General features: G+C 39.4%; 1 protein-coding gene across 1 annotated transcript; it reads left to right on the forward strand.

Annotated features, from left to right (window-relative positions):
* Positions 1-460: 460 nt before the first annotated feature.
* Positions 461-26435, forward strand: MED21 (mediator complex subunit 21). Its single transcript, XM_053719095.1, has 4 exons — positions 461-574; positions 5064-5178; positions 11630-11730; positions 25973-26435. Exons 1-4 carry the CDS (start codon positions 482-484, stop codon positions 26147-26149), a joined length of 486 nt encoding a protein of 161 aa, XP_053575070.1. The 5' UTR covers positions 461-481; the 3' UTR covers positions 26150-26435.
* Positions 26436-27186: the final 751 nt, after the last annotated feature.

The following is a 27186-nucleotide window of genomic DNA, read 5'->3' on the forward strand; positions in this document are numbered from 1 at the left end:
CATTTACATTGTTATCAAATTCCCTTTTAAATTACGTGAAAAAAGGGGTAATATAAATAACGTTATTACAAAGTTGTTGTTTTTAACTACACATAATTATAGAATTTATATTTCACTTTCAAACTAACAACAAAGTAACGACTACGGCAAGATTCACGTCGTCCTGATATAAAAAATATAATAAAAACTTCCCCATGTAAATAACCTTCCTGCTCTTTACAAAAAAAAATACTTCGCGTTGACACTTTACACAGAACAATATCTGACAGAAACACAGACCTCTCGTACATATACCAGGTTCAGTAGGCGGGAATTTTATCCGCACCCAATCATCTGCCGGCTAGCTCTAGCCCTGTTAGTAGTTGCCCAATAAGAGAGCGCCTTGCTTTCCCGACAATCAAAACTATCAAATCAAACCCCGCCTCGCTATCTCTGTCCAATAGGAAAATGCCGACCTTTACTTCGTTAACAAATCCTAGGCATGTTCCGCCCACTGTTCATAAGAATCGCTTGCCTTATTCCAGGTTTAAAAATGGCGGATAGGTTGACGCAGCTGCAGGATGCACTGAATTCGGTGAGCCGGTATTTGTGTACGGTGTCTGCTCCTGGACACCGTATATCCGTTTAGCTATGTGCAGCTTAATATCTGGTAACCATAGTAAATAGCAGCTGCCCAGCCCCATACCGTGTAAAGTCTATAGTGTTGCCAGTCAGCGAGGTCATCACATCAGCCCAAAAGGCACTAATGCCCCCCCATGGCTTGTACTGTTTACCTGCTCGGGTCGTGACCCTATATCTGAGTTTTTAACTTTTTATTTGTTCCCAAAGATTCCTTTTACTTTGTGTTGTAAAATAGCTGCTCTCCTGTCCCCTATGGTTATGGTGTTTGATACAATGTATCCATGTAGGTGAGCAGAGCTGGCTGGCTGTGGAAAGTCTATGGGGAAAACAGGGACTTTACACCCCCAAATATGACTCCCCATTTTTGTTCCTGGAGACACAAACACTACAGCATTGTTAGTATCTCTCATACACTACATAGGTAGCACGGGAGTCAGGGATGAGCATACTACATAGGTAGCGCAGGAGTCAGGGGTGAGCATACTACATAGGTAGCACGGGAGTCAGGGATGAGCATACTACATAGGTAGCGCAGGAGTCAGGGGTGAGCATACTTCATAGGTAGCGTGAGAGTCAGGGATGAGCATACTACATAGGTAGCACGGGAGTCAGGGATGAGCATACTACATAGGTAGCGTGAGAGTCAGGGATGAGCATACTACATAGGTAGCGCAGGAGTCAGGGGTGAGCATACTACATAGGTAGCACGGGAGTCAGGGATGAGCATACTACATAGGTAGCGCAGGAGTCAGGGATGAGCATACTACATAGGTAGCACGGGAGTCAGGGATGAGCATACTACATAGGTAGCACGGGAGTCAGGGATGAGCATACTACATAGGTAGCACGGGAGTCAGGGATGAGCATACTACATAGGTAGCGTGAGAGTCAGGGATGAGCATACTACATAGGTAGCACGGGAGTCAGGGATGAGCATACTACATAGGTAGCACGGGAGTCAGGGATGAGCATACTACATAGGTAGCGTGAGAGTCAGGGATGAGCATACTACATAGGTAGCACAGGAGTCAGGGATGAGCATACTACATAGGTAGCGCAGGAGTCAGTGGTGAGCATACTACATAGGTAGCACGGGAGTCAGGGATGAGCATACTACATAGGTAGCGCAGGAGTCAGGGATGAGCATACTACATAGGTAGCGTGAGAGTCAGGGATGAGCATACTACATAGGTAGCACGGGAGTCAGGGATGAGCATACTACATAGGTAGCACGGGAGTCAGGGATGAGCATACTACATAGGTAGCACGGGAGTCAGGGATGAGCATACTACATAGGTAGCGTGAGAGTCAGGGATGAGCATACTACATAGGTAGCACAGGAGTCAGGGATGAGCATACTACATAGGTAGCGCAGGAGTCAGTGGTGAGCATACTACATAGGTAGCACGGGAGTCAGGGATGAGCATACTACATAGGTAGCGCAGGAGTCAGGGATGAGCATACTACATAGGTAGCGTGAGAGTCAGGGATGAGCATACTACATAGGTAGCGTGAGAGTCAGGGATGAGCATACTACACAGGTAGCGTGAGAGTCAGGGATGAGCATACTACATAGGTAGCGCAGGAGTCAGGGATGAGCATACTACATAGGTAGCGCAGGAGTCAGGGATGAGCATACTGCATAGGTAGCGCAGGAGTCAGGGATGAGCATACTGCATAGGTAGCGCAGGAGTCAGGGATGAGCATACTGCATAGGTAGCGCAGGAGTCAGGGATGAGCATACTACATAGGTAGCGTGAGAGTCAGGGATGAGCATACTACATAGGTAGCGTGAGAGTCAGGGGTGAGCATACTGCACAGGTAGCGTGAGAGTCAGGGATGAGCATACTACATAGGTAGCATGAGAGTCAGGGATGAGCATACTACATAGGTAGCGTGAGAGTCAGGGGTGAGCATACTGCACAGGTAGCGTGAGAGTCAGGGATGAGCATACTACATAGGTAGCATGAGAGTCAGGGATGAGCATACTACATAGGTAGCGTGAGAGTCAGGGATGAGCATACTACATAGGTAGCACGGGAGTCAGGGGTGAGCATACTACACAGGTAGCGTGAGAGTCAGGGATGAGCATACTACATAGGTAGCGCAGGAGTCAGGGATGAGCATACTACATAGGTAGCACGGGAGTCAGGGGTGAGCATACTGCACAGGTAGCGTGAGAGTCAGGGCTGTACAAAAGGAGAATTAGCTCACCAAGTGAATGTAAAACACCAAAACTTTGTGTATACTTATAAAAGCTTTCTAATATAAAGCATAAAAGACCAAATCTGTAGGTAAGTCTAATGTAGAGCACCTTATTGCAGTTGTCCCAGGCAGTGTGTTGCAGCCCTCTCCAGTATCCAGTGGGGGTTAACCCTATTTACCATTATGTTGCCAGACCCATCTGTGATCAAATTTGTGGGCAGCATCATTCTTGTAGCAAAAAATGTCACCAGTGGAGTGCTATTGGTCTAGTCTAGAAATATACCCTCAATGATTCAAATGCAAAATTGTCCCCAAATGTGTACAACGGTGCTCAATATGAGTTACCACATTACTGTATCTACCTTTGAGCAGTGGTTAAACAAGATCTCTGACATGATACATGCTTTTTCCATGTGCCACAAACCTACACGTTGCTTTAGAAATACGTAGGTCATATCATCCACAAAAAACATTAATGACCCTGCTTTAGATAAAGAGAACTTTAACTTCAGTGATCTGGTACCTTACTTCAGGGTTCTTCATACTTTCCCCCCAGACCCATAATACCGACATAACTTTGTGATCCTATTTTTATGCGCGGTCTGAAATAATATTCAGGAAAATAATTGCATTTTTTGGCAAAGTGACTAACGTGTGTGTAATTTATTCCTGATTGTAGTCAAACTTGAAAGTGTTGTAAAAGGTTCAACACACTCTTATACAACATACACCATGCACTTATACAGCACACACACACACTCCTACACTAAGAGCACATGAACACCAGGCACTTACACAGCACACACACTTTAACAGCACACATACACCACACACTCTTATACAACATACACAACCCAGACACACAGCACCCCCCCCAAATAACACACCCATTCAAATAGCACACATACCACACAAACGCACACTTATATAACACACACAAGTCATGACCCAGTAAACATGGTGTTCCGACCCAGTAATGGGTCCCGACCCGTAGTTTGAAGAACCATGCCTTACTTTATAACATGTAGTCCCACGTATAAAGTACTGCTGGAATCTGCCGTGTGTTTAGGGAAACCTGTTCCAGATAGAAAAATAAATAATTGTTGCTACTGATTACCCAGTGGTAACAATTTTTTTTTTTTTTTGTCTAGACCATGTTTCCTTAAACAAACAACAGATTCTGGCAGTAGTTTATCCATGGGACTACATGTTATAAAATAAGTTACCCGTCCACTGAAGTTAGTTTTCTCTTTATCTAAAGCAGGGTCATTAATCTTTATTTGTTTTGTGGATGATATGACCTATGTAGGACCACTAAAGTCCAAAAGTAAAGCTTCATAATTCAGATAAGTGTTTTTCAATAATTGGCACTAAAACATATAAGAGGAGGTGTGGGAACAGTGACACTTGGTATTATCTTATGGAAACCACAAGCAGCAGCTGACTTTGGCAAAACCAGAACGTTTTTTACGAGCTGACAGTAGCACTTGCCATGTTGTTGTGGGATGGAGGTGGAAGAAACCCACTGAGGTCAGAATCGTTGTTTGTCTTGATCAGTAACTTGCATTTAACACACAAGTTACAAAGTGCAAATTGAAATGTGAGTGAAGTACTCTTGGTTGAACAGAATCGGCGCTTGAGAGCTGTGTATGAACCCTGGATCCGATGTACATTCACTAAATTAAAACTTAAAATAGAGTTTTCTTTAAAGATAAAAATAAAAGAATTTATGGGTGGGGTGCCGTCTTGTAAATTTCATCAGAGGGGAGGCCCACCGCCTGATAACCTCCGAGATAAAACATGCAATTTAAACAAAAAAACTTTCTGGTATATTAGTGTAGAATTATCAAAACATGCACACTTTCTGAGGCTCCTACTGAGTATGTGCTAAAGTCCACAGTGTATACGTATATGTATTTTGTGATTGGGTGATGGCTGTCGCATAATAAATGGGGAGGGATCGTTGGATTACCTTTGAAATTTGCCAGAAAATATTCTACTGCTCATTTCAAATTCATAGTAGGTGCTGTGACATTGTCTTATTTTGTAGTTGTATTCATTTCTACTGTATTTAGTGGTTCTATAACAACCTTTAGTTTCCCTTTCTTTGTGGTCTGCTCTCAACTCTCCTTCCAGCTCCAAAGACCTGATTCCAGACTGCCTAACATATATTTATAATTCTGCTTATCACATTGCTATCATTCAGAATAAATGTAATTAACCCCTTGTAAATTCAGCTTGCAGATCAGTTTTGCAATGCCATTGGTGTTCTCCAACAGTGTGCTCCACCTGCTTCATTTAACAACATTCAGACTGCACTGAACAAAGAGCAACCGACCAATCCCACTGAAGGTAAGGACGTGTCGACATTCATATATACTAATCCATGATACCCATTTAGATGTATCAGAAACAATCTGATTGGAATACTTCTATGTTTAATGCTAAAATGAACAATATGATTCGCGCAGAGATGTGAAGATACTGCAGATCCCCCCTGTGTCTAACATTTAGAGGTATGATGCCATAGTACAAAAACTATACTCTGGTAGATGGTTAAAAGGGCGTTTATAATGCTTCTTTTTAAAGTTATTGCCTCAGTGATCACTTATTGTGCTGGCGACCTGCTTGTGCATGCGTGATGTCGTCAGTGGCACTCAGAGCATACGTGTGCATTTGGTCTGTAATCTTATTGGCAGTGGCTTTATAAGCACAGTAAAATATGTCATTCAATGGACATTAAAGTGCAAAGTGCACTTTTGCCTCGGCTGAGGCCTCTCTTGGGAGAAAGCGGTGGTGCCTTCTGTTTAGGTCTGCCTGTCTTGTAATCCCTCCCTGTTCATTCTGTGTCCTCTAGCTTGGGTATTGGTTCCCACTAGTAATTGAATGATGTCGTGGACTCTCCATATCTTAGGAAAGAAAACGAAATTTATGCTTACCTGATAAATGTATTTTTCCGGATATGGAGATTCCACAACCCCACCCTTTATTAAGACAGTAATTTTTATTTTTTTTTACTAAATCTGACACCTACACCTTTTTGTATTCTTTTTCCATTTCCCTTTGGTCGAATGACTAGGGGAGTGACACTGTGCTCTGTCTCCTCCTGCTGGCTAGGAGTGATATTACCACTAGTAATTGAATGACGTCTTGGACTTTCCATATCTGGAAAGAAATTTATTGGGTAAGCATAATTGTATTCATTTTTTTATTTTCTGGTCCCCTGTATTATGTAGCATACAAAGGAAAAGATGATTTGCCACACTGTTAAAATCAAATGTTCTTTATTGCAAATCTTTAAAAACACATAGTTCAACGTGGAGGATGAACCACATAAAAAAATCTAATCACATTCACAAGCGGTGTAGCACAATGCTTATGCGTTTCAGTGGCCGTAGTCATAGCATAAAGTGCTAAGTGATACACCTGTTTAAAAAGACCAACAACGCTAGTTATTGGTTAAATAAGATACACACCTACTATTGTGAGTCAATGATAACAGACCTGAAAAGTGATTATTACACTCCTAGACAAACATTCTAGAGACACATTATTTCTCCAAATAAAATCACCAAGAGAAATGTATAAATACAGCATAGCAATAAAGCCGTATTAATAACATGGCAAGGCAAAACGAGTGTAATTCACATTTGCTATTGTCCAATAAAAATCTTAATGTGTTAAGTAGCATTGTTATCTTTTAAAATAGCCATATCTCATTATTAATACAAAACATTAGACACACTCATGTAACTATCTAAGTTTACCTATTCCCCTTTTAAGTGCAAACATATGCACCATATACATATGATTGTTCTAAACATAACATGACCACTAAAAGAATAGTACATCAACTATTAGAGTGGATAACTAATAGAGAGGAATACAAAAGGAACACAAAGGAGAAATTATCACAAATATCTTCAATTTTGTAATGCATATGATAGTACATCAAATGTGATATTATTTGACAATATGGGTTGTAGTGTCCCCTAAAGGAAACCATTGCACCAGAGTGATCTCACACTTGAACATATCTTGGCACCTCTTAGACTAAAAGTGGACACTTAGTTTGAAATAATTAATTTGTGGATTTTTGATAGTATATTTCGCCTCTTGGGCCATAATTTACAGATATAGAATACAAAGGAAGTTACTCCCAGATATTCATGATGTCATATCTGGAATTTAACCCCCTAGGTATCCTCGTACCCAGGGTAAAAATCCAATAGGCTTCTCGCTTATCCAATAGGCTGTCAATATCTCCGCCTCTTTTCGGTCTACAGACTCTCTGTTGCATACCATATAAATGAATTAAGTTCACCCTTATGATAAATACCAAAATGTTGAACCACCGGAATGGTAGAACTTGTGGTTTTGAATGAGGAGAGATGTTCCCTAATTCTAGTATTTACATCTCGAGAGGTAAGTCCTACATATTGAATTTTGCACTGTGTACATTCTAACATGTAGATCACATAGTTGTATGTACAGTTCATGCATGAACCAATTTCATAGACCCTTTGTGTCACACTGCTAGAAAAGATAGTTGTAACTCTTACATAATCACAGGACTTGCACTTCTGATGGCCACATTTGAACATGCCCAGATGTCTCAACCAAGAACTTTGTCGATTCACTTTACTGAGCAGAAGTGTGGGAGATAAAATTGTTCCCAGAGTAGGGCTTTTCTTGTAAGAGCACCTTAAACCCTTTTTAACTATTTCTACTAGTTTATCATCAGCTTTCAATATTTGGAAATAATTCCGAATTATGGTACTTATATGTGCATATTGTGCGCTATGTCCTGTAACAAAAGTTATTCCTTCAAAATTCTCCTTTTTGCTCAATTTTGGTTCCAAAAGACACTCCCTTGACCTACATGACACTGTATTATGTGACAGACATCAGCCAATCACAGACTAGTATACGTGTACCCTGTGAGCTTGTGCGCATGCTCCATAGGATCTTGTTCCCTAGAAAGTGAATATAAAAAACTGTACAAAATTTGCTAATGGAAGTAAATTGGAAAGTGTTTTAAATCTGCATGCGCTTTCTGATTTCATAATAATTTTGACTTTAGTGTCCCTTTAAATTGATGGTAAATTCATCAAGGCTGTGCAGTGGCAATCAATGCAGCTACATAAATTACTAGGAGTCTCGTTGATGATGACTTTAAATAATAGAATTTACTGTTGTAATCTACCAAACCGCTCCGATTTTACTGTGAGCTCTGGCAGCCCTACCACTAAGTGCCCTCCCCCTCCCAATGACGTCATAGCTGTTCTCTAATCATAATTGTGGCATGTTTGCTTTGGGGTGGGGGGGGAGTTATTTTGCGCATACCTTAGCTACGTCATGGATCTTCTCAGCCTCTTAGCCTTCCAGATACGTGGCTTCCATCGCAATTGCACTGTGCAAAAAAAGGACAAGGGGGCGGAGTGAATGGATGCCGCAATTTAATAGTAATTTATAATTATATTATTACCTAAGTAAGTTTGTGGGTTTTTTTGTTGTTTTTTTTTGTTTTTTACATTAAGTTAGCGACTCTACTAGCAATCATGTATTTTATTAGAATCAGGCTTCTAAAACTGTATAAATTACCATCACTTTAAGTAATGAAAACTTTATTTTTTTAAGTTGAGTTTGAAATGCAGCGCTGTGTGTTTTTACCCTTTTATGACCTAACAGTGATGGAGACAAAAGAATTTGCTTGAATGATAATGCTCTGATCATATAGATAATAGAAGAATAATTATCATGGACTTAGGCAACATGTCTTAAAGTAATTGTAAAGTTTAATGAAGTGCCCGGTATCTAAAAATGGAAAAGAAACAGAAGTGCCCCATGGCCTAGTATTGAATGTACTCTTATAGTAAGATGCATAATGTTTTTCACTCACATGTGAGAAAGCGCCCCTCTTGGTGCAAGTAGCGCAGGCTGGAATCAAACAGTCATCCAGTAGACCGGCCTCCAGCAAAACTCCAACCACTGTGAGGTGAATCCAGATAGGCGTAGTCCAGATGTCAGACCATTGAATATAATTGAGGCAGGGCAAATAAAGGTTTGGCAGCAAGTGGTAAGATCAAATCAATTAAGCCTCATGAAACGCGTTGCTGTTTGTTTTAACGGTTATTAAAAGTAAGATTTGATCTTACCACTTGCTGCCAAACCTTTATTTGCCCTGCCTCCATTACATTCAATGGTCTGACATCTGGAATACACCCATCTGGATTCAACTCAGTGGTTGGAGTTTTGTTGGAGGCCGGTCTACTGGATGACTGTTTGATTCCAGCCTGCGCTACTTGCACCAAGAGGGGCGCTTTCTCACATGTGAGTGAAAAACTATATGCATTTTACTATAAGAGTACATTCAATACTAGGCCATGTGGCGCTTCTATTTCTTTTCAACTTTCACAGATTACTGACTTTGGTATTCTCACCTACAATCCCCTCACAGATAGCAGCCTGGACAGTTCCACTTAGAATTGGTGTTTCTGGAACCAACCCTTTACAATATATGAATATATGGGACTTCCTTTTGCCATATTTTGTCATTATTGTATAATTTAAAGGGACATAATAGTCATATGCTAAATCACTTGAAACTGATGCAGTATAACTGTAAAAGGCTGACAGGAAAATATCACCTGAGCATCTCTATGTAAAAAAGGAAGATATTTTACCTCACAATCACCTCAGCTCAGCAGAGTAAGTTCTTTGTAAAAAGTTCTACTCGGCTGCAGCCCCAGCTGCAGGTAAAAAAAAGAAAAAAAAAAAGAAAGAAATGAACAGCAGCCAATCAACATCAGCAGTGCTGAGGTCATGAACTCTTTTACTGTGATCTTCTGAAATTTCACTTGACTCTCATGATATTTCAAACTTCCTTACACTGAATAGGGAAATAACATGAGTGCACGAGGCTCATCCCTTCGGCTGTCCCGGGACAGACATACTTATATGCTGCTTAGAAATCCTTTACAATGGGATGTGGCTACTGAGGAACTTTTGAGGTAAAATATCTTTCTTTTTTACATAGAGATGTTCAGGTGATATTGTCTAGTCTGCTTTTTACAGCTATGCTGCATCACTTTCAAGTGTTTAAACATTTGGGTATTATGGCCCTTTAATTTAGATTTAATATATATCTGATTATTTGTTGTCATTCGTCTAGGGAGATTCTCATATTTAAATTTGTTATTGACTTAGGGCGCCCCTATTTCTTTTTGTGGTATCTAAAAATGTTAAAAACTGGCACTTTAAAGTGAAAGTTAATTTTTCTGCTCTGCAACACATCAATGTATTCTAGAAAATGAACATATTGAGATCGCTTTTTTTTATTAATAAGGTTACGTTTTTTGTTTTTTTTTAAATATAATTTTCCTACTGTGATTATTCTTGCTCCGCCCACCCTCCACTTCCTATCTTTTGGTGCCTTTACGTATAGAGCGATCAAACTCACTCTATACGTAGCAGAAATGCGAGATCACAAGCATGTAACGCTTTGCGCATGCGCAAATCCTCGATCGTAATAATAGGCTGTGCTTGTATGTTGCGTACAAGCATTATCAACAGATGACGTTCTCGGCTGCAACAGATAAGGTATGCGCAAATCGGGAACGCACGTCCGACATAATCCAGGGTACAATAGCTTTGCCGCATGCGCAACTGATTAGATAGTTGAATGGCGTAGCTTTACAGCCGCCGGTCGGGCAGAAAAAAAAACGTGACGAGGAAGTGAAATAGCAATAGAAAAATTGGTTGATTTGAAAATCGGAAAAATTTTACTTTATTTGCGGCGAAAAATGTATTTAGATCTAACTTGCAAAAAAACGATGAATTAAACTCCTATTAATTTTAACTAAACTATATGTAACTGGGCATAGCAGAGCACCTAACTTTACTTTCACTTTAATTAAACTTTACAAAGACGCTTATCACCCATAGCTCCTACTTTCATTAGCAAATCCATGATGAATCTGGCTTCCTCCAATCGTTGGGGGGCACACAACGATTGGAGGAAGCCGGATTTGTCATGGATCTGCTTAAAGAAAGCAAGAGCTGCGGACAGAGGATCGGTTATGTTTACCATAACACAAAGGTAAATATTTAAAAAAAAAAAAAAAGTCTTTGTAAAGTTTAATGAATGAAAGTGCCCCTGTTTTTTAAGATTTGTAGATACTGAGAACTTATTAATAAACTTTACAATTACTTTAAGCAATATGCGTCTCTGAATATGTGGGGTGTTTATTGTACGAGGGAAAGTTTTTTTTTTTTTTTTTTTTTTTTTTACAGAGTATGTTGTAGCAAAGAGAAAAGGTGTATCGGGGTGATTAGGCCTTGTATACCCTGTTGGTATTAGTCTATACTGACATCAGTCTCTTTATTATATGTTGGCTTAAAGTTTAAGTTTATTATCTGTATAAATTATATGAATAGTAAACTAAAGTATAACCTGCAAAGATTACTATAATTACATTAAAGAGCAATAATAGTCATAAAATTGCCTGCTCTAATTCATTAGAACATGTCATTTAAGACTGGCGACCCTTTTCTACTGTGTGTTTGCCACTCAGGAGCCCCAGAGCACTGCATGTCCCAACTAGAAAACACTGCTGTTGCTTGGATGAGTGACAGGTAACACTTGGGACATGCAGTGCTCTGCGGGTCCCGTGTGGTACTTCTATTGTGTTTAATCCCTTTTACTTTGGTGAGTTTATGGCGAGGGAAATTGTATCAGTGGGAATGTGATTTCTCTATCCAATGAAACTAACAAAGATGATGATTTTTTTTTTGTTTTCAGAATATGCTCAGCTTTTTGCAGCTCTTATTGCCAGAACCGCAAAGGATATAGATGTCTTGATTGATTCATTACCCAGTGAGGAATCTACTGCAGCATTGCAGGTAAGTGTTCTGCCCTAAGGTTGGTGGTATCAGAGAGGAACATAAAACAGTTTTGTAATGTGCTAGACCATTGTATTTTTGCACTATTTCTTGCAGAGATCTTTATTTAAACCCCCCCCCACAAAAAGACATAGTTCTCTGCTCCTGAGGAATAATACACTGCTGATAACTTACACAACCCCTGATTCATTTGGTGACAATGTTAAGCTCTGGACCTGTAGTGCATTGACAGCCTGGGGCTGATTTTAAAGGGACAGTCTACTTGAAAATGTTTGTTTAAAATAATAATACCTTAAATACCCATTCCGCCAGTTTTGCATAACCAACACAGTGAAATTAATACACTTTTTACCTCTGATTACCTTGTATCTAAGCTCTGCAGATTGCCCCCTTATATCAGTTCTTTTGACACAAATTAAAGGGACAGTCTAGTCCAAAATTAAACTGTCGTGATTCAGATAGGGCATGCAATTTTAAACAACTTTCCAATTTACTTTTATCATCAAAATTGCTTTGTTCTCTTTGTATTTTTGTTGAAAGCTAAACCTAGGTAGACAGCGCTAGTTCATGTGTGCCAAATAGATAACATTGTGCTCACTCCTGTGGAGCTATTTATGAGTCAGTACTGATTGGCTAAAATGCAAGTCTGTCAAAAGAACTGAAATAAGGTGACAGTTTGCAGAGGCTTAGATACAAGGTAATAACACAGGTATAAAGTATATTAAAGGACCAGTAAATACAATAGATTTGCATAATCAACAAATACACGATAAAAAGACAATACAATAGCACTTAGTCTGAAGTAAATTCGGGGGGGGGGGGGGGGAGAATTGCATGGTCTATCTGAATCATGGAAGTTTAATTTTGTGTCCCTTTAGTAAAATAGTGTTGGTTATGCAAAACTAGGGAATGTCCCTTTTAACTAAGAAAACAAAAATTATATAGTGAACAGCGCCAAACAGTCATACAGGCTAACTATACTTGATCACCTAACTGGATCAAAAAGTAGAAGGAATACAATGTGTGGAAAAGGAGTGCCAACCGGCTTATCTATATCAGGTGTTTACATAGATAAATAGTACATTTATTATGTAATTTTATATTTTTATTTTCATGGTTCCCTGCTGTTTTTCCGGCATTGTGAATGTGTGACGTCATTAGGGGGCATGCTCCCGCCTTTAGCGTGCGGCTCTTTGGCGCCGTTTGTCCGGAGAAGTTCCTCTGCATAGCTGTAATGGCTTCTCCTGCTGCCTCAGTTTCTCTGTGCGGTCCGGGAGGTTTTTGAGTTAAGTTCTTGCTTGGAAGAGTTCGGTTCACATCGGGAGGAGCAGGTAGGCACTTCAGCTTAGCGCTGAGGTGTAGTGTGCCGAGGGGTTTATTTTATTTATTCAGCGATGTTTTGTTAGCTCTGCAAGCGCTTGGGATGGAGGTGCAGTACACTAATAGCCTCTCTTGTAATAAAAATTCGGCATTGATTTTTAAATAGCGCTGGGTAGTGTTTCTGTTCTTAAAGAGACAGTACACTTGTAGAATTAAGACTTTTTTTTCTTTATTCTGAGTGTGTAAAAATTCTGTGCAATATAGACCTAGAGTCTACGTCTTCTGCTGCATGCAGACTTGTTCAGATACCCAAGTAGAACCCCCATTACCATTTTGTAGTTCCTGTATTGAGAGAACTATTTTGTACAAAAACAAGCTTTTTGATACTGAGCCACAATTCCCTTAGGATGAGGCTGTTCAGGCTCTGTCACAGCCTCTTTCCTGTACGTCCCAATCTGTAGCTACGTCACATGCAGTGCCCTGCGTTTCCTCTCAGTCTCCGGATGGAGTGTTTTTAAAGGCTGAGATTGCGTCCCAGGTATTCTTAGCGGTATCTGAGGCACTAGCAGCCATTCCCATGCTACAGGGGAAGTGTAAGAGGAAAGCTATGGAATTGGATAAGGTACATAATTCCTAGAAAGCAAAGTGAATGGATATAGTAGCCATTCTAGAATGCACATAAAGCACTCAGTGTAAGCATTTAGGTCTGATTTGTCAGGTATGTCAAAGTATGTGGCAGCAGGCAGGGCCAAGATAATTTGCTACATATCTCTTTAAAGCATAACTTATTGAAAAAGCATACACAAACACAGGAGGATTAAAATACTGGGATGTGCAATTAAAATAAATCGCTAGAGAGTGTTATAGTTCAACAGTACCATTTGTGTACCTAACTAAGTAGTTATAGTGATAGATAAACCAAACGCAATGTGTCTGGCAAAGTATCAGTGTGATTGGTGTAACCATAGATATTGTATAATATTCGTGTTGGGATAATCTTCCCACAAAGATAACCGAGTTTTTAATATTCAGCGTGTTGTCTTTGGTTGTAGATACTTGAAGACATAGCCACAAAAGTCTCAAGTATACATCTGCTAGTGATGCCAGGTATTATAAGTTATAGATACTTCTTTAGTATTAGTATGTAGTGTGGCATTTATGATCAATTGCAATAAATTACACATCCATGTCATCGATTATTTTGAGAAGCATAAATGATATAACTTATGCCTGTAACCTGTGCAGCATATAGTGTTGCAATAGTTACTAAGGTAATACCCTCTGACTGTATCAGGCTTCTATCTCCATAGACAGTATGGCTATTGTGATTCAAAGTTCTAATTGAATCTGTGGTAAAGTGAATATATACTTACACCGTCTCACATACTCAGTTATATATAGATATATTAGTAACAGACAAAACTCTGTGCTGCAATGGGTTAGTCTATTTCATCCCCATAAATATTTAAGCATTCATATGCTTGCACAGTGCAATCGCTATTAACATGGTTCAGATTAAATCACCCACTAAATGGGGTATGTAATTAAATAAGTTGTGGCGCCCCAAGATTAAAGCACAAAGCAATACCCTTCCATTAACTGCTCCATAAATGTGAGGCTATAGTAAGTAGAGGAACGTTCACTGCCAGCAAGGTACGCAATCTGAGATATACAGTATAGTTGGCCGTTAAGTATATTGGACCCCTCTTAAGCAAGCCCTAGAATGGCTACTTTATCCATTCACTTTGCTTTCTAAGTATATTCAATACACAGCACCTCTTACCCTACCTTTTGATTAAGCTAATAAGCTAGTACTCTACCTAGGGTGTAGTCACTTCACTATTAGGTAGTGCCATTGAACCTTCCTTTCTGGCGCAACAGTGACATTACCAAGAACTGGACGTCCCTCCAAAATTGATGAGAAGAAAACTGGTCTGGGAGGCTGCCAAGAGGTCTACAGCAATATTAAAGGAGCTGCAGGAATATCTGGCAAGTACTGGCTGTGTGGTACATGTGACAACAATCTCCCGTATTCTTCATATGTCTGGGCTATGGGGTAGAGTGGCAAGATGGAAGCCTTTTCTTACCAAGAAAAACATCCAAGCCTGGCTAAATTTTGCAAAAACACATCTGAAGTCTCCCAAAAGCATGTGTGAAAATGTGTTATGATCTGATGAAACCAAGGTTGAACTTTTTGGCCATGTTTCCAAAAGATATGTTTGGCGCAAAAACAACACTGCTCATCACCAAAAGAACACCATACCCACAGTGAAGCATGGTGGTGGCGGCATCATGCTTTGGGGCTGTTTTTTCTTCAGCTGGAACTGGGGCCTTAGTCAAGGTTGAGGGAATTATGAACCGTTCCAAATACCAGTCAATATTGGCACAAACCTTCAGGCTTCTGCTGGAAAGCTGAACACACACACACACACACACACACACACATATATATATATATATATATATATATATATATATATATATATATATATATATATATATATATATATATATATATATACACTAAAATGTCAGGTTTCTGTGATGTAAATAAATCATTTCAGAACCTTTTCCACTTTTAATGTGACCTATAAACTGTACAACTCAATTGAAAAACAAACTAAAACATTTTAGGAGTAGGTAAGTAAACAAAGAAAACTAAAATAATGTGGTTGCATAAGTGTGCACACCCTTATAACTGAAGATGTAGCTGTGTTCAGAATTAAGCAATCACATTCAAAATCTTGTTAAATAGGAGTCGGTACACACCTGCCATCATTTAAAATGCCTCTGATTAACCCCAAATAAAGTTCAGCTGTTCTAGTAGGTCTTTCCTGACATTTTCTTAGTTGAATCCTACAGCAAAAGCAATGGTCCGCAGAGATCTTCCAAAGCATCAGAGGGATCTCATTGTTAAAAGGTATCAGTCATGAGAAGGGTACAAAAGAATTTAAGGCATTAGATATACCATGGAACAAAGTGGAGAAAATATGGCGCAACAGTGACATTACCAAGAACTGGACGTCCCTCCAAAATTGATGAAAAGATGAGAAGAAAACTGGTCTGGGAGGCTGCCAAGAGGCCTACAGCAATATTAAAGGAGCTGCAGGAATATCTGGCAAGTACTGGCTGTTTGGTACATGTGACAACAATCTCCCGTATTCTTCATATGTCTGGGCTATGGGGTAGAGTGGCAAGACGGAAGCCTTTTCTTACCAAGAAAAACATCCAAGCCTGGCTAAATTTTGCAAAAACACATCTGAAGTCTCCCAAAAGCATGTGTGAAAATGTGTTATGATCTGATGAAACCAAGGTTGAACTTTTTGGCCATATTTCCAAAAGATATGTTTGGCGCAAAAACAACACTGCTCATCACCAAAAGAACACCATACCCACAGTGAAGCATGGTGGTGGCGGCATCATGCTTTGGGGATGTTTTTCTTCAGCTGGAACTGGGGCCTTAGTCAAGGTAGAGGGAATTATGAACCATTCCAAATACCAGTCAATATTGGCACAAAACCTTCAGGCTTCTGCTAGAAAGCTGAACATGAAGAGGAACTTCATCTTTCATTATGACAATGACCCAATGCATACATCCAAATCAACAAAGGAATGGCTTCACCAGAAGAAGATTAATGTTTTGGAATGGCCCAGCCAGAGCCCAGACCTGAATCCGTTTGAAAATCTGTGGGGTGATCTGAAGAGGGCTGTGCACAGGAGATGCCCTCGAAATCTGACGGATTTGGAGTGTTTTTGCAAAGAAGAGTGGGCAAATCTTGCCAAGTCAAGATGTGCCATGCTGTTAGACTCATACCCAAAAAGACAGTGCTGTAATAAAATCAAAAGATGCTTCAACAAAGTATTAGTTTAAGGGTGTGCACACTTATGCAACCATATTTTATTTTTTTATTTCTACTTCCCTCCACCTAAAACATTTCAGTTTGTTTTTCAATTGAGTTGTACAGTTTATAGGTCACATTAAAGGTGGAAAAAGTTCTGAAATGATTTCTTTGTCTCATTTTTTTACATCACAGAAATCTGACATTTTAACCTTTTAAATCTGTTATAACTCTTGCCAATATGAAAGAAATGAATTTATCAGGTAAGTTCTTACATAAATTATGTTTTCTTTCATGTAATTGGCAAAAGTCCATGATCTACTGACGTATGGGATAGCAATACCCAAGATGTGGATCTCCACTCAAGAGTCACTAGAGAGGGAGGGAATAAAATAAAAACAGCCATTTTCCGCTGAAAAAAATAATCCACAACCCAAAAAAATAAGTTTATTTTCATAATTGAAAGAAAAAAAACTTAAATCAAAAGCAGAAGAATCAAACTTCAACAGCTGGCTGAAGAACTTTTCTACCAAAAACTGCTTCCGAAGAAGCAAATACATCAAAACGGTAGAATTTAGTAAATGTATGCAAAGAAGACCAAGTTGCTGCTTTGCAAATCTGATCAACTGAAGCTTCATTCTTAAAAGCCCACAAAGTGGAGACTGATCTAGTAGAATGAGCTGTAATTCTCTGAGGCAGGGCCTGACCTGACTCCAAATATGCTTGATGAATCAAAAGTTTCAACCAAGAAGCCAAGGAAATAGCAGAAGCCTTCTGACCTTTCCTAGGACCAGAAAATAAAACAAATAGACTAGACGTCTTCCTGAAATCTTTAGTAGCTTCCACATAATATTTCAAAGCTCTGACCACATCCAAAGAATGCAAGGATCTTTCCAAAGAATTCTTAGGATTAGGACATAAGGAAGGGACAACAATTTCTCTATTAATGTAGTTAGAATTCACAACCTTAGGTAAAAATTGAAAAGAAGTCCGCAAAACTGCCTTATCCTGATGAAAAATCAGAAAAGGAGAATCACAAGAAAGAGCAGATAGCTCAGAAACTCTTCTAGCAGAAGAGATGGCCAAAAGGAACAACACTTTCCAAGAAAGTAGTTTAATGTCCAAAGAATGCATAGGTTCAAATGGAGGAGTCTGTAAGGCCTTGAGAACCAAATTAAGACTCCAAGGAGGAGAAATTGATTTAATGACAGGCTTAATACAAACTAAAGCCTGTACAAAACAATGAATATCAGGAAAATTTGCAATCTTTCTGTGAAAAAGAACAGAAAGAGCAGAGATTTGTCCTTTCAAGGAACTTGCAGACAAACCTTTATCCAAACCATCCTGAAGAAACTGTAAAATTCTAGGAATCCTAAAAGAATGCCAGGAGAATTTATGAGAAGAACACCATGAAATGTAAGTCTTCCAAACTCTATAATAAATCTTTCTAGAGACAGATTTACGAGCTTGTAACATAGTATTAATCACTGAGTCAGAGAAACCTCTATGACTTAGAACTAAGCGTTCAATTTCCATACCTTCAAATTTAATGATTTGAGATCCTGATGGAAAAACGGACCTTGAGATAGTAGGTCTGGTCGTAACGGAAATGGCCAAGGCGGGCAACTGGACATCCGAACCAGATCCGCATACCAAAACCTGTGTGGCCATGCTGGAGCCACCAGCAGCACAAATGATTGTTCCATGATGATTTTGGAGATCACTCTTGGAAGGAGAACTAGAGGCAGGAAAATGTAAGCAGGATGATAACACCAAGGAAGTGTCAGCGCATCCACTGCTTCCGCCTGGACCTGGACAGGTATCTGGGAAGTTTCTTGTTTAGTTGAGAGGCCATTAGATCTATCTCTGGAAGACCCCACATCTGAACAATCTGAGAAAATACATCTGGATGGAGAGACCACTCCCCTGGATGTAGTGTCTGGCGGCTGAGATAATCCGCCTCCCAATTGTCTACACCTGGGATATGTACCGCAGAGATTAGACATGAGCTGGATTCCGCCCACGCAAGTATCCAAGATACTTCTTTCATAGCTTGGGGACTGTGAGTCCCACCCTGATTATTGACATATGCCAGTGTTGTGATATTGTCTGTCTGAAAACAAATGAACGGTTCTCTCTTTAACAGAGGCCAAAACTGAAGAGCTCTGAGAATTGCACGGAGTTCTAAAATATTTATTGGTAATCTCGCCTCTTGAGATTTCCAAACCCCTTGTGCTGTCAGAGATCCCCAAACAGCTGCCCAACCTGATAGACTTGCATCTGTTGTGATCAGTCCAGGTTGGCCGAACAAAAGAAGCCACTTGAACTAAACAATGGTGATCTATCCACCACGTCGGAGAGTGTCGTACATTGGGATTTAAGGATATTAATTGTGATATCTTTGTATAATCCCTGCACCATTGGTTCAGCATACAAAGCTGAAGAGGTCTCATGTGAAAACGAGCAAAGGGGATCGCGTCCGATGCTGCAGTCATGACACCTAAAACTTCCATGCACATAGCCACTGAAGGGAATGACTGAGACCGAAGGTGCCGACAGGCTGCAACCAATTTTAAACGTCTCTGGTCAGTTAGAGACAGAGTCATGGACACTGAATCTATCTGGAAGCCTAAAAAGGTGACCCTTGTCTGAGGAATCAAGAAACTTTTTGGTAAATTGATCCTCCAACCATGTTTCTGAAGAAACAACACTAGTTGATTTGTGTGAGATTCTGCAGTACGTAAAGACTGAGCTAGTACCAAGATATCGTCCAAATAAGGAAACACTGCAATACCCTGTAATCTTATTACAGAGAGTAGGGCACCCAGAACCTTTGAAAAGATTCTTGGAGCTGTTGCTAGGCCAAATAGAAGAGCAACAAATTGGTAATGCTTGTTTAGAAAAGAGAATCTCAGAAACTGATAATGTTGTGGATGAATCGGAATATGAAGGTATGCATCCTGCAAGTCTATTGTGGACATATAATGTCCTCGCTGAACAAAAGGCAGAATAGTCCTTATAGTCACCATCTTGAAAGTTGGTACTCTTACATAACTATTCAAAATTTTCAGATCCAGAACTGGTCTGAATAAATTTTTCCTTTTTTGGGACAATGAATAGATTTGAGTAAAACCCCAAACCTTGTTCCTGAAGAGGAACTGGCATGATTACCCCTGAAGACTCCAGGTCTGAAACACACTTCAGGAAAGCCTGAGTTTTTACTGGATTTGCTGGGATACGTGAGAGAAAAAATCTTCTCACAGGAGGTCTTACTCTGAACCCTATTTGATACCCTTGAGAGACAATGCTCTGAATCCATAGATTTTGGACAGATCTTATCCAGATACCCTTGACAAACCTTAATCTGCCCCCTACCAGCTGAGCTGGAATGAGGGCCGCACCTTCATGCGGACTTAGGGGCTGACTTTGGTTTTCTAAATCCTGGTTTCTCAACAGCCGGCCGTGGGCCAGTACCGGGCCGTGATAGCCCTGCTGGTGGGCCCTGACCTGTCATGCCCCCACTGCACACTCTTACCCCACTGCAAACCAGGTGCAGACTGAGACCAATCAAGGCCCCAGGAACACTGTCTCACACTGACCAAAAAGTATTAAATTGTATGCAAATGAACATGGTAGCCTTCCTGCCCCCAACAGGCCCCTCATCCTCCAGAGCCAGGACCCCCAACATTAAGGGCCAGAGATAGGGCACCCAACCTACAGGGCCAGACTCCACACTCCATGGCCCTCGCAGCGACAGACCCCTGCCAGGGCCCCAATTAAACCCACACTTATTTGCTTAGTTACTGATAGGGCAACTGAAAACTCCAGCTTAAGGAATGCACCAAGACCCGTGGAGATACCATTTGTGGGCCCCCCTACTTGCTGGTCCCTCGTCCCTATTTGCCTGGCTGATCAGCCCACCCCTGCTGATATATATATATATATATATATATATATATATATATATATATATATATATATATATATATATATATATATACACACATACACATACACTGGGCCCCGGACATGTCTAGCTAGAATTTACCGGGCCTTGAGGTCACTTTGGTTGAGAACCACTGTTCTAAATGGCTTGGATTTATTCCAATTTGAGGAAGGCTTCCAATTGGAAGCAGATTCCTTGGGGGGAGGATTGAATTTTTGTTCCTTATTCTGACGAAAGTAACGAAAACGGTTAGAAGCCTTAGATTTACCCTTAGGTTTTTTATCCTGAGGCAGAAAAACTCCCTTACCCCCAGTGACGGTTGAAATAATCGAATCCAACTGAGAACCAAATAAATTATTACCTTGGAAAGAAAGAGAGAGTAATCTAGATTTAGATGTCATATCAGCATTCCAAGATTTAAGCCACAAAGCTCTTTTAGCTAATATAGCTAAAGACATGGATCTAACATCAATTTTGATAATATCACAAATAAAATGATTAGCATATTGCAGTAAGCGAACAATGCTAGATTAGTCAGAATCCAATTCCTGTTGTGCTAAATTTTCCAACCAGAAAGTTGATGCAGCCGCAACATCAGCCAAAGAAATTGCAGGTCTGAGAAGATGACCTGAATATAAATAGGCCTTCCTTAGGAAGCTTGAATCTTCTCTATCTAAAGGATCCTTAAAGGAAGTACTATCTTCCATAGGAATAGTGGTACGTTTAGCAAGAGTAGAAATAGCCCCATCAACTTTGGGGATTTTTTCCCCAAAACTCTATAGATTTTGCTGGTAAAGGATACAATTTTTTAAACCTTGAAGAAGGAATAAAAGAAGTACCTGGCTTATTCCATTCCTTAGAAATCATATCAGAAATAGCCTCAGGAATAGGAAAAACCCCTGGAGAAACCACAGGAGGTTTAAAAACAGCATTTAAACGTTAATTAGACTGAACGTCAAGAGGACTGGTTACCTCAATATCCAAAGTAATTAACACTTCTTTTCATAAAGAACGCATATACTCTATTTTAAATAAATAAGTAGATTTGTCAGTGTCAATATCTGAGGAAGGATCTTCTGTTTCAGATAGATCCTCATCAGAAGAGGATAAATTATTATGTTGTTGGTCATTTGAAATTTCATCATCTAAATGAGAAGTTTTAAAAGACCTTTTACGTTTATTAGAAGGTGGAAATGCAGACAAAGCCTTCTGAATAGAATCAGTAACAAATTCTTTAAAATGTACAGGTATATCATGCACATTAGAAGTTGAAGGAACTACAACTGGCAATGTACTATTACTGATGGATACACTATCTGCATGTAAAAGTTTATCATGACAACTATTACAAATGACATTCGGCGAAATAATTTCTACAATTTTACAGCAAATGCACTTAGCTTTGATAGAACCGATGTCAGGCAGCAATGTTCTAGCAGAAACTTCTGAGGCAGGATCAGATTGAGACATCTTGCAAAATGTAAGAGAAAAAACAACATATAAAGCAAAATTATCTATTTCCTTATATGACAGTTTCAGGAATGGGAAAAAATGCAAATAGCATAGCCCTCTGATAGAGAAAAGGCAAGAGGCAAACATCAATGGGGTATTGAAATAATGAAAAAGTTTGGTGCCAAGTATGACGCACAACGTAATTTAAACTTTTTTGACGCCAAAAATAACTGGAATGACACACTCGCGTCTAATGACGCAACCGTGTGAAAGGTCTCGGCATCAAGTATGACGCCGGAAATGCCGAAATTGCGTCATAGACGTATATTTTCGCACCAAAAATATTTTTGCGCCAAGAATGACGCAATAAAGTTTAGCATTTGACGCACCCGCGGGCCTAATACCGCCCGCAATTTACAAGAAGTAGTCAATTGGAAAAAAGACTGGAACTGCAGAAGGAAATACATGAACCTGACTCATGGCAAATATAAGTACAATACATATATTTCGAACTTTATATAAATGCATAAAGTGCCAAACCATAGCTGAGGTGTCTTAAGTAATAAAAAAACATACTTACCAAAAGACACCCATCCACATATAGCAGATAGCCAAACCAGTACTGAAACAGTTATCAGTAGAGGTAATGGTAAATTGAGAGCATATCGTTGATCTGAAAAGGGAGGTAGGAGATGAATCTCTACGACCGATAACAGAGAACCTATGAAATAGACCCCCGTTAGGGAAATCATATTCATAAGTGATACTCCCTTCACGTCCCTCTGACATTCGCTGTACTCTGAGAGGAATCAGGCTTCAACAATGCTGAGAAGCGCATATCAACGTAGAAAATCAAGCACAAACTTACTTCACCACCTCCATAGGAGGCAAAGTTTGTAAAAACTGAATTGTGGGTGTGGGTGAGGGGTGTATTTATAGGCATTTTGAAGTTTGGGAAACTTTGCCCCTCCTGGTAGAATTGTATATCCCATACGTCACTAGCTCATGGACTCTTGCCAATTACATGAAAGAAATATATTATATATATATATATATATATATATATATATATATATATATATAAATAAATAAAACTTTAAAATAAAAATTTTCATATACAAAAGCATATATAAACACATAGGCAAAATAGGAGCAATAAGCTTTTAAATAAGCAAACACAATAATTATTTTATTCAAAGTGGATTACCTAAAGTTAATTAAAACCACTGAGTTGTTCATAATACACCTACAGGTAATATCCACCACCATTTATTAGTACATTTTTCATCGACTTTGTGCAAACGGAATTTTCAGCAGAAAAAAACTTGCACAGATTGTGACTTTATCATTTCTTCAAGAAGCAATTATTCCACCAATTCATCTTTGTACTATGAGCGCTACAATCTGGGACCCTCACCTTTCACCTTTACACTTTATTCCATTGATGATAGTGGAATCTCCAGACTAAGCTGCCATTGAAATACATCAGGAGGGACTTTAAAAGAGCAAAATAATCATTTGCAACACACAGCGCAAGCTAAAACACACTATCTATCTTGGATCAACCCCCCCCACACACACACACAAGCTTTCTAACCCTCCCCCTCTACCTATTTGCTGCCATCTTGGGTACTGGCAGCTGGGGCTTTTTTTTTTTAATATAATTGTACCCCATTATTCTGTAGTGTAGCTGCCCCCCCTCAATACCCCCTCCCAGATCCCTTTCCCAATAATTATTTTCCCTCTCCCTCCTTCACTGTGTAGTCTATACTGTCACTATACTGGACTCTGTACTAAGTAGCGCGCTCCCGACGACTTCGCCGCACGGCCACAACCGAATCCCAGCTGAGAGGAAGTGAACCAGTGATGGGCCGCCTCCCTTGTATCCCTCCTATGCCACCAACAATCGGCACCATCGCTGGCAGAGAGGGCCATAGAGTGGTGTGCTTAAAAAGGGTATTGCAGTGATGCCTCAATATCGATGCATTGCTGCAATACCCTGAAAGCGATCATGATCGCTTCCAGCGCTTGAAACCCCAGAGGACGTGCCAGGCACATCCTTGGTCATTAACTGACACTTTTTGTAGGACGTCCCTGGCACATCCTCTGTCGTTAAGGGGTTAACACCTACTCTGAATTTCAAACAAGCTGATTTATTTTTCTGACAAATTTATGTTTTCTCCCATTGTCCGGCCCCCTGTATCATGTGACAGACATCAGATAATCAGACTAGTATACATATGCCCTGTGAGCTTGTGCACATGCTCAGTAAGATCTTGTTCCCCAGAAAGTGTGCATATAACAAGATTGTGCAAGATTTGATAATGGAAGTAAATTGGAAAGTGTCTTAAAACAGCTGTTCTATCTGAATCATAAACATTTATTTTGACTTGAGTGTCCCTTTAACAGACATACTGTGTTTTATTTCTATTTTATGTCATAATAAATGTACTATTTATCACTGTGTCCCTTTTAACTAGCTGTGTCTGTGAAAAACAGTCAAATGCATTCAGATAAGAGGCGGCCTTCAAGGGCTTAGAAATTGGCATATGAGCCTACCTAGGTTTAGCTTTCAACAAAGAATACCAAGAGAACAACACAAATTTATACATGAATGTGTAGGTAGTCCCAAATTTTAGATTAATCAGTTCAAAAAGTGAATCTTGTTCTTTTAAATTAACATGCAAGTGAGTGGGACAGTCTATCGGATGTGGAACTGCTGGTGCCATAGGATGGAGACCGTGTCTGCTCCAGTGTCCCCTTGCATGTATTCACTTAAAGGGACACTCAAGTCAAAATTAAACTTTCATGATTCAGATAGAGCAGCAATTTGAAACAACGTTCCAATTTACTTCTATTAACAATGTGCAGTTTTGTTTTTTTAAAACTGAGTCACCATCTCCTACTGAGCATGTGCAAGAATATACATATATGCATTTGTGATTGGCTGGTGGTTCTCACATGTTATAGGGGGATTGGAAAGAGACATAATTTTAAAATTTGTCAGAAAAAAAAAATCTACTACTCATTTGACGTTCAGACCAAGTGCTATTGCATTGTCTTTTTATCATGCATTTGTTAATTATGCAAATCTACTGTATTAACCAGTACTTTCGGTTTTGTTTTTTTAAGTACCGGTAAATACAGTAGATTTGCATAATTAACAAATGCATGATAAAAAGACAATGCAATAGCACTTGGTCTGAATGCCAATGAGTAGTTATGTCTCTTTCTACTCCTCCTGTATCACGTGACTGCCATCAGCCAATCACAACTGCATATTTGTATATTCTGCACATGCTCAGTAGGAGCTAGTGACTCAAAAAGTGTAAATATAAAATAAAGACTTCAATTTGTTCCATTAACAAAATATGCAAAGTTGTTTAAAACTGCTGCTCTCTCTGAATTAGGTGAGTGTCCCTTTAATGGCATGTGGCCAACTTGCTACAGTGTTTTGTTTTATTTCTGTTTAGTTTTGACTTTACTGTCCCCTTATCTTTGCTCCCCAGTGTAAATCACATGCAGATAAGTAACTTTTTTTTTCCCCCAAAAGAAAATGAAAGGGACATTATACTGAACTGATTTCTATTTGATTTACTAGATGTACTTACAAACTACAATCCCATAATAAAATGCAATTAATACAAATGTAATTGTTTCTGCCTGTGTTGTCTTTCTCTGGCAGGCTGCTAGTTTGTACCAGTTAGAAGAGGAGAATCATGACGCTGCGGCGCGCCTTGAGGAGGTTGTATACAGAGGGGATGTGCTGCTGGAAAAGATACAGACTGCACTTGCAGATATTGCACAGTCCCAGCTGAAGACCCGCAGTGGAGCCCATACTCAGCCTGTTACTGAGTCCTAGCAGCAGGGGGCAGCATGGTTCTTTTTCTGACAGAATCAGAGCAGCAGAATACAGTAGCTCTGTTAATAAGAGACTGTCTTTCGTCAATTTTGTGATTTCTATGGAAGCCCGAATGCTGGATTTTAAACATCCTTTACTTTTTACTGATGCCAATACAGTGTTTAAGTTAAAACTGCTAATTAGCATCATCCCTGTTCTTTCCATAATTGGATTTTGACACTAACGAATGTGTTTGCAGAGTATTAAACCTATGAAGGGATCCACGATATATTTATATTTAATATAACGGAAGTGTTTTTGTTTTTTTTCCTGTCTGACACTTTGTATTAAACCTTCTGTGTTCTTTTGGAAAGAATGACTGTGAATTATCCCTGTATACCCTCTGTATATGCACCATTAGTAAGCATCATACACTGTAGATATATATTTATTCACTTGCACTGACACCCTTTACATAAAAAAAATCTTTAATCACAAAGTCATAAATTCCCACAACTGCATATAACCAAAACTGTCAGAAGTACCAAAATGTCATTATTTCATTGAATGTTCATAACTGTCCAGCAGAGCACAAAGCAGCTGACATTCTGCATTTTATCCGGCATTAAATGGTAAATGTTCATAGAACTAATGAGACACCTTCATGTGTGTGACTCTTCTGTTTACAGAGGACCGTACAGGGGAGTTTCGTTGTATTTAAACATTTCAAGTCCTGTATCTCAGTGTTTCACAACTCCAGAACCCTTAACAGGACAGATATTCATTATAACTTCACTAGAGCATAGGTGAGAGAATCAGCTGATCAGTAACCATGGTTACTCACTGCTCTCATCCTTCAGATGATTACTTCACCTGCGCTCTAGTTAAGATATAATGACAATCTGGCCTGTTAAGGGGACTGGAGTTGAGAAACTAGACAGAACAAAATGTTACTCGCCACTACCTCACCCCCTCTTTGCATATTTTTAGGAAACACCTATTGTAGTAATTTAATATTTATTTTATAACAAATTAAGGCCTAGATTATACTGAGGTGG

Source organism: Bombina bombina, chromosome 6, assembly GCF_027579735.1.
Source record: "Bombina bombina isolate aBomBom1 chromosome 6, aBomBom1.pri, whole genome shotgun sequence".
Taxonomy (NCBI): domain Eukaryota; kingdom Metazoa; phylum Chordata; class Amphibia; order Anura; family Bombinatoridae; genus Bombina; species Bombina bombina.

What these genes read in the sequence shown, in the direction of transcription:
- MED21 (XM_053719095.1), top strand. Translation starts at nt 482, where the DNA reads ATGTTCCGCCCACTGTTCATAAGAATCGCTTGCCTTATTCCAGGTTTA. An exon ending in TGCAGGATGCACTGAATTCG is followed by an intron (nt 575 to 5,063) that starts GTGAGCCGGTAT and finishes TTGTAAATTCAG; the next exon opens with CTTGCAGATCAGTTTTGCAA. An exon ending in ACCGACCAATCCCACTGAAG is followed by an intron (nt 5,179 to 11,629) that starts GTAAGGACGTGT and finishes TTTTGTTTTCAG; the next exon opens with AATATGCTCAGCTTTTTGCA.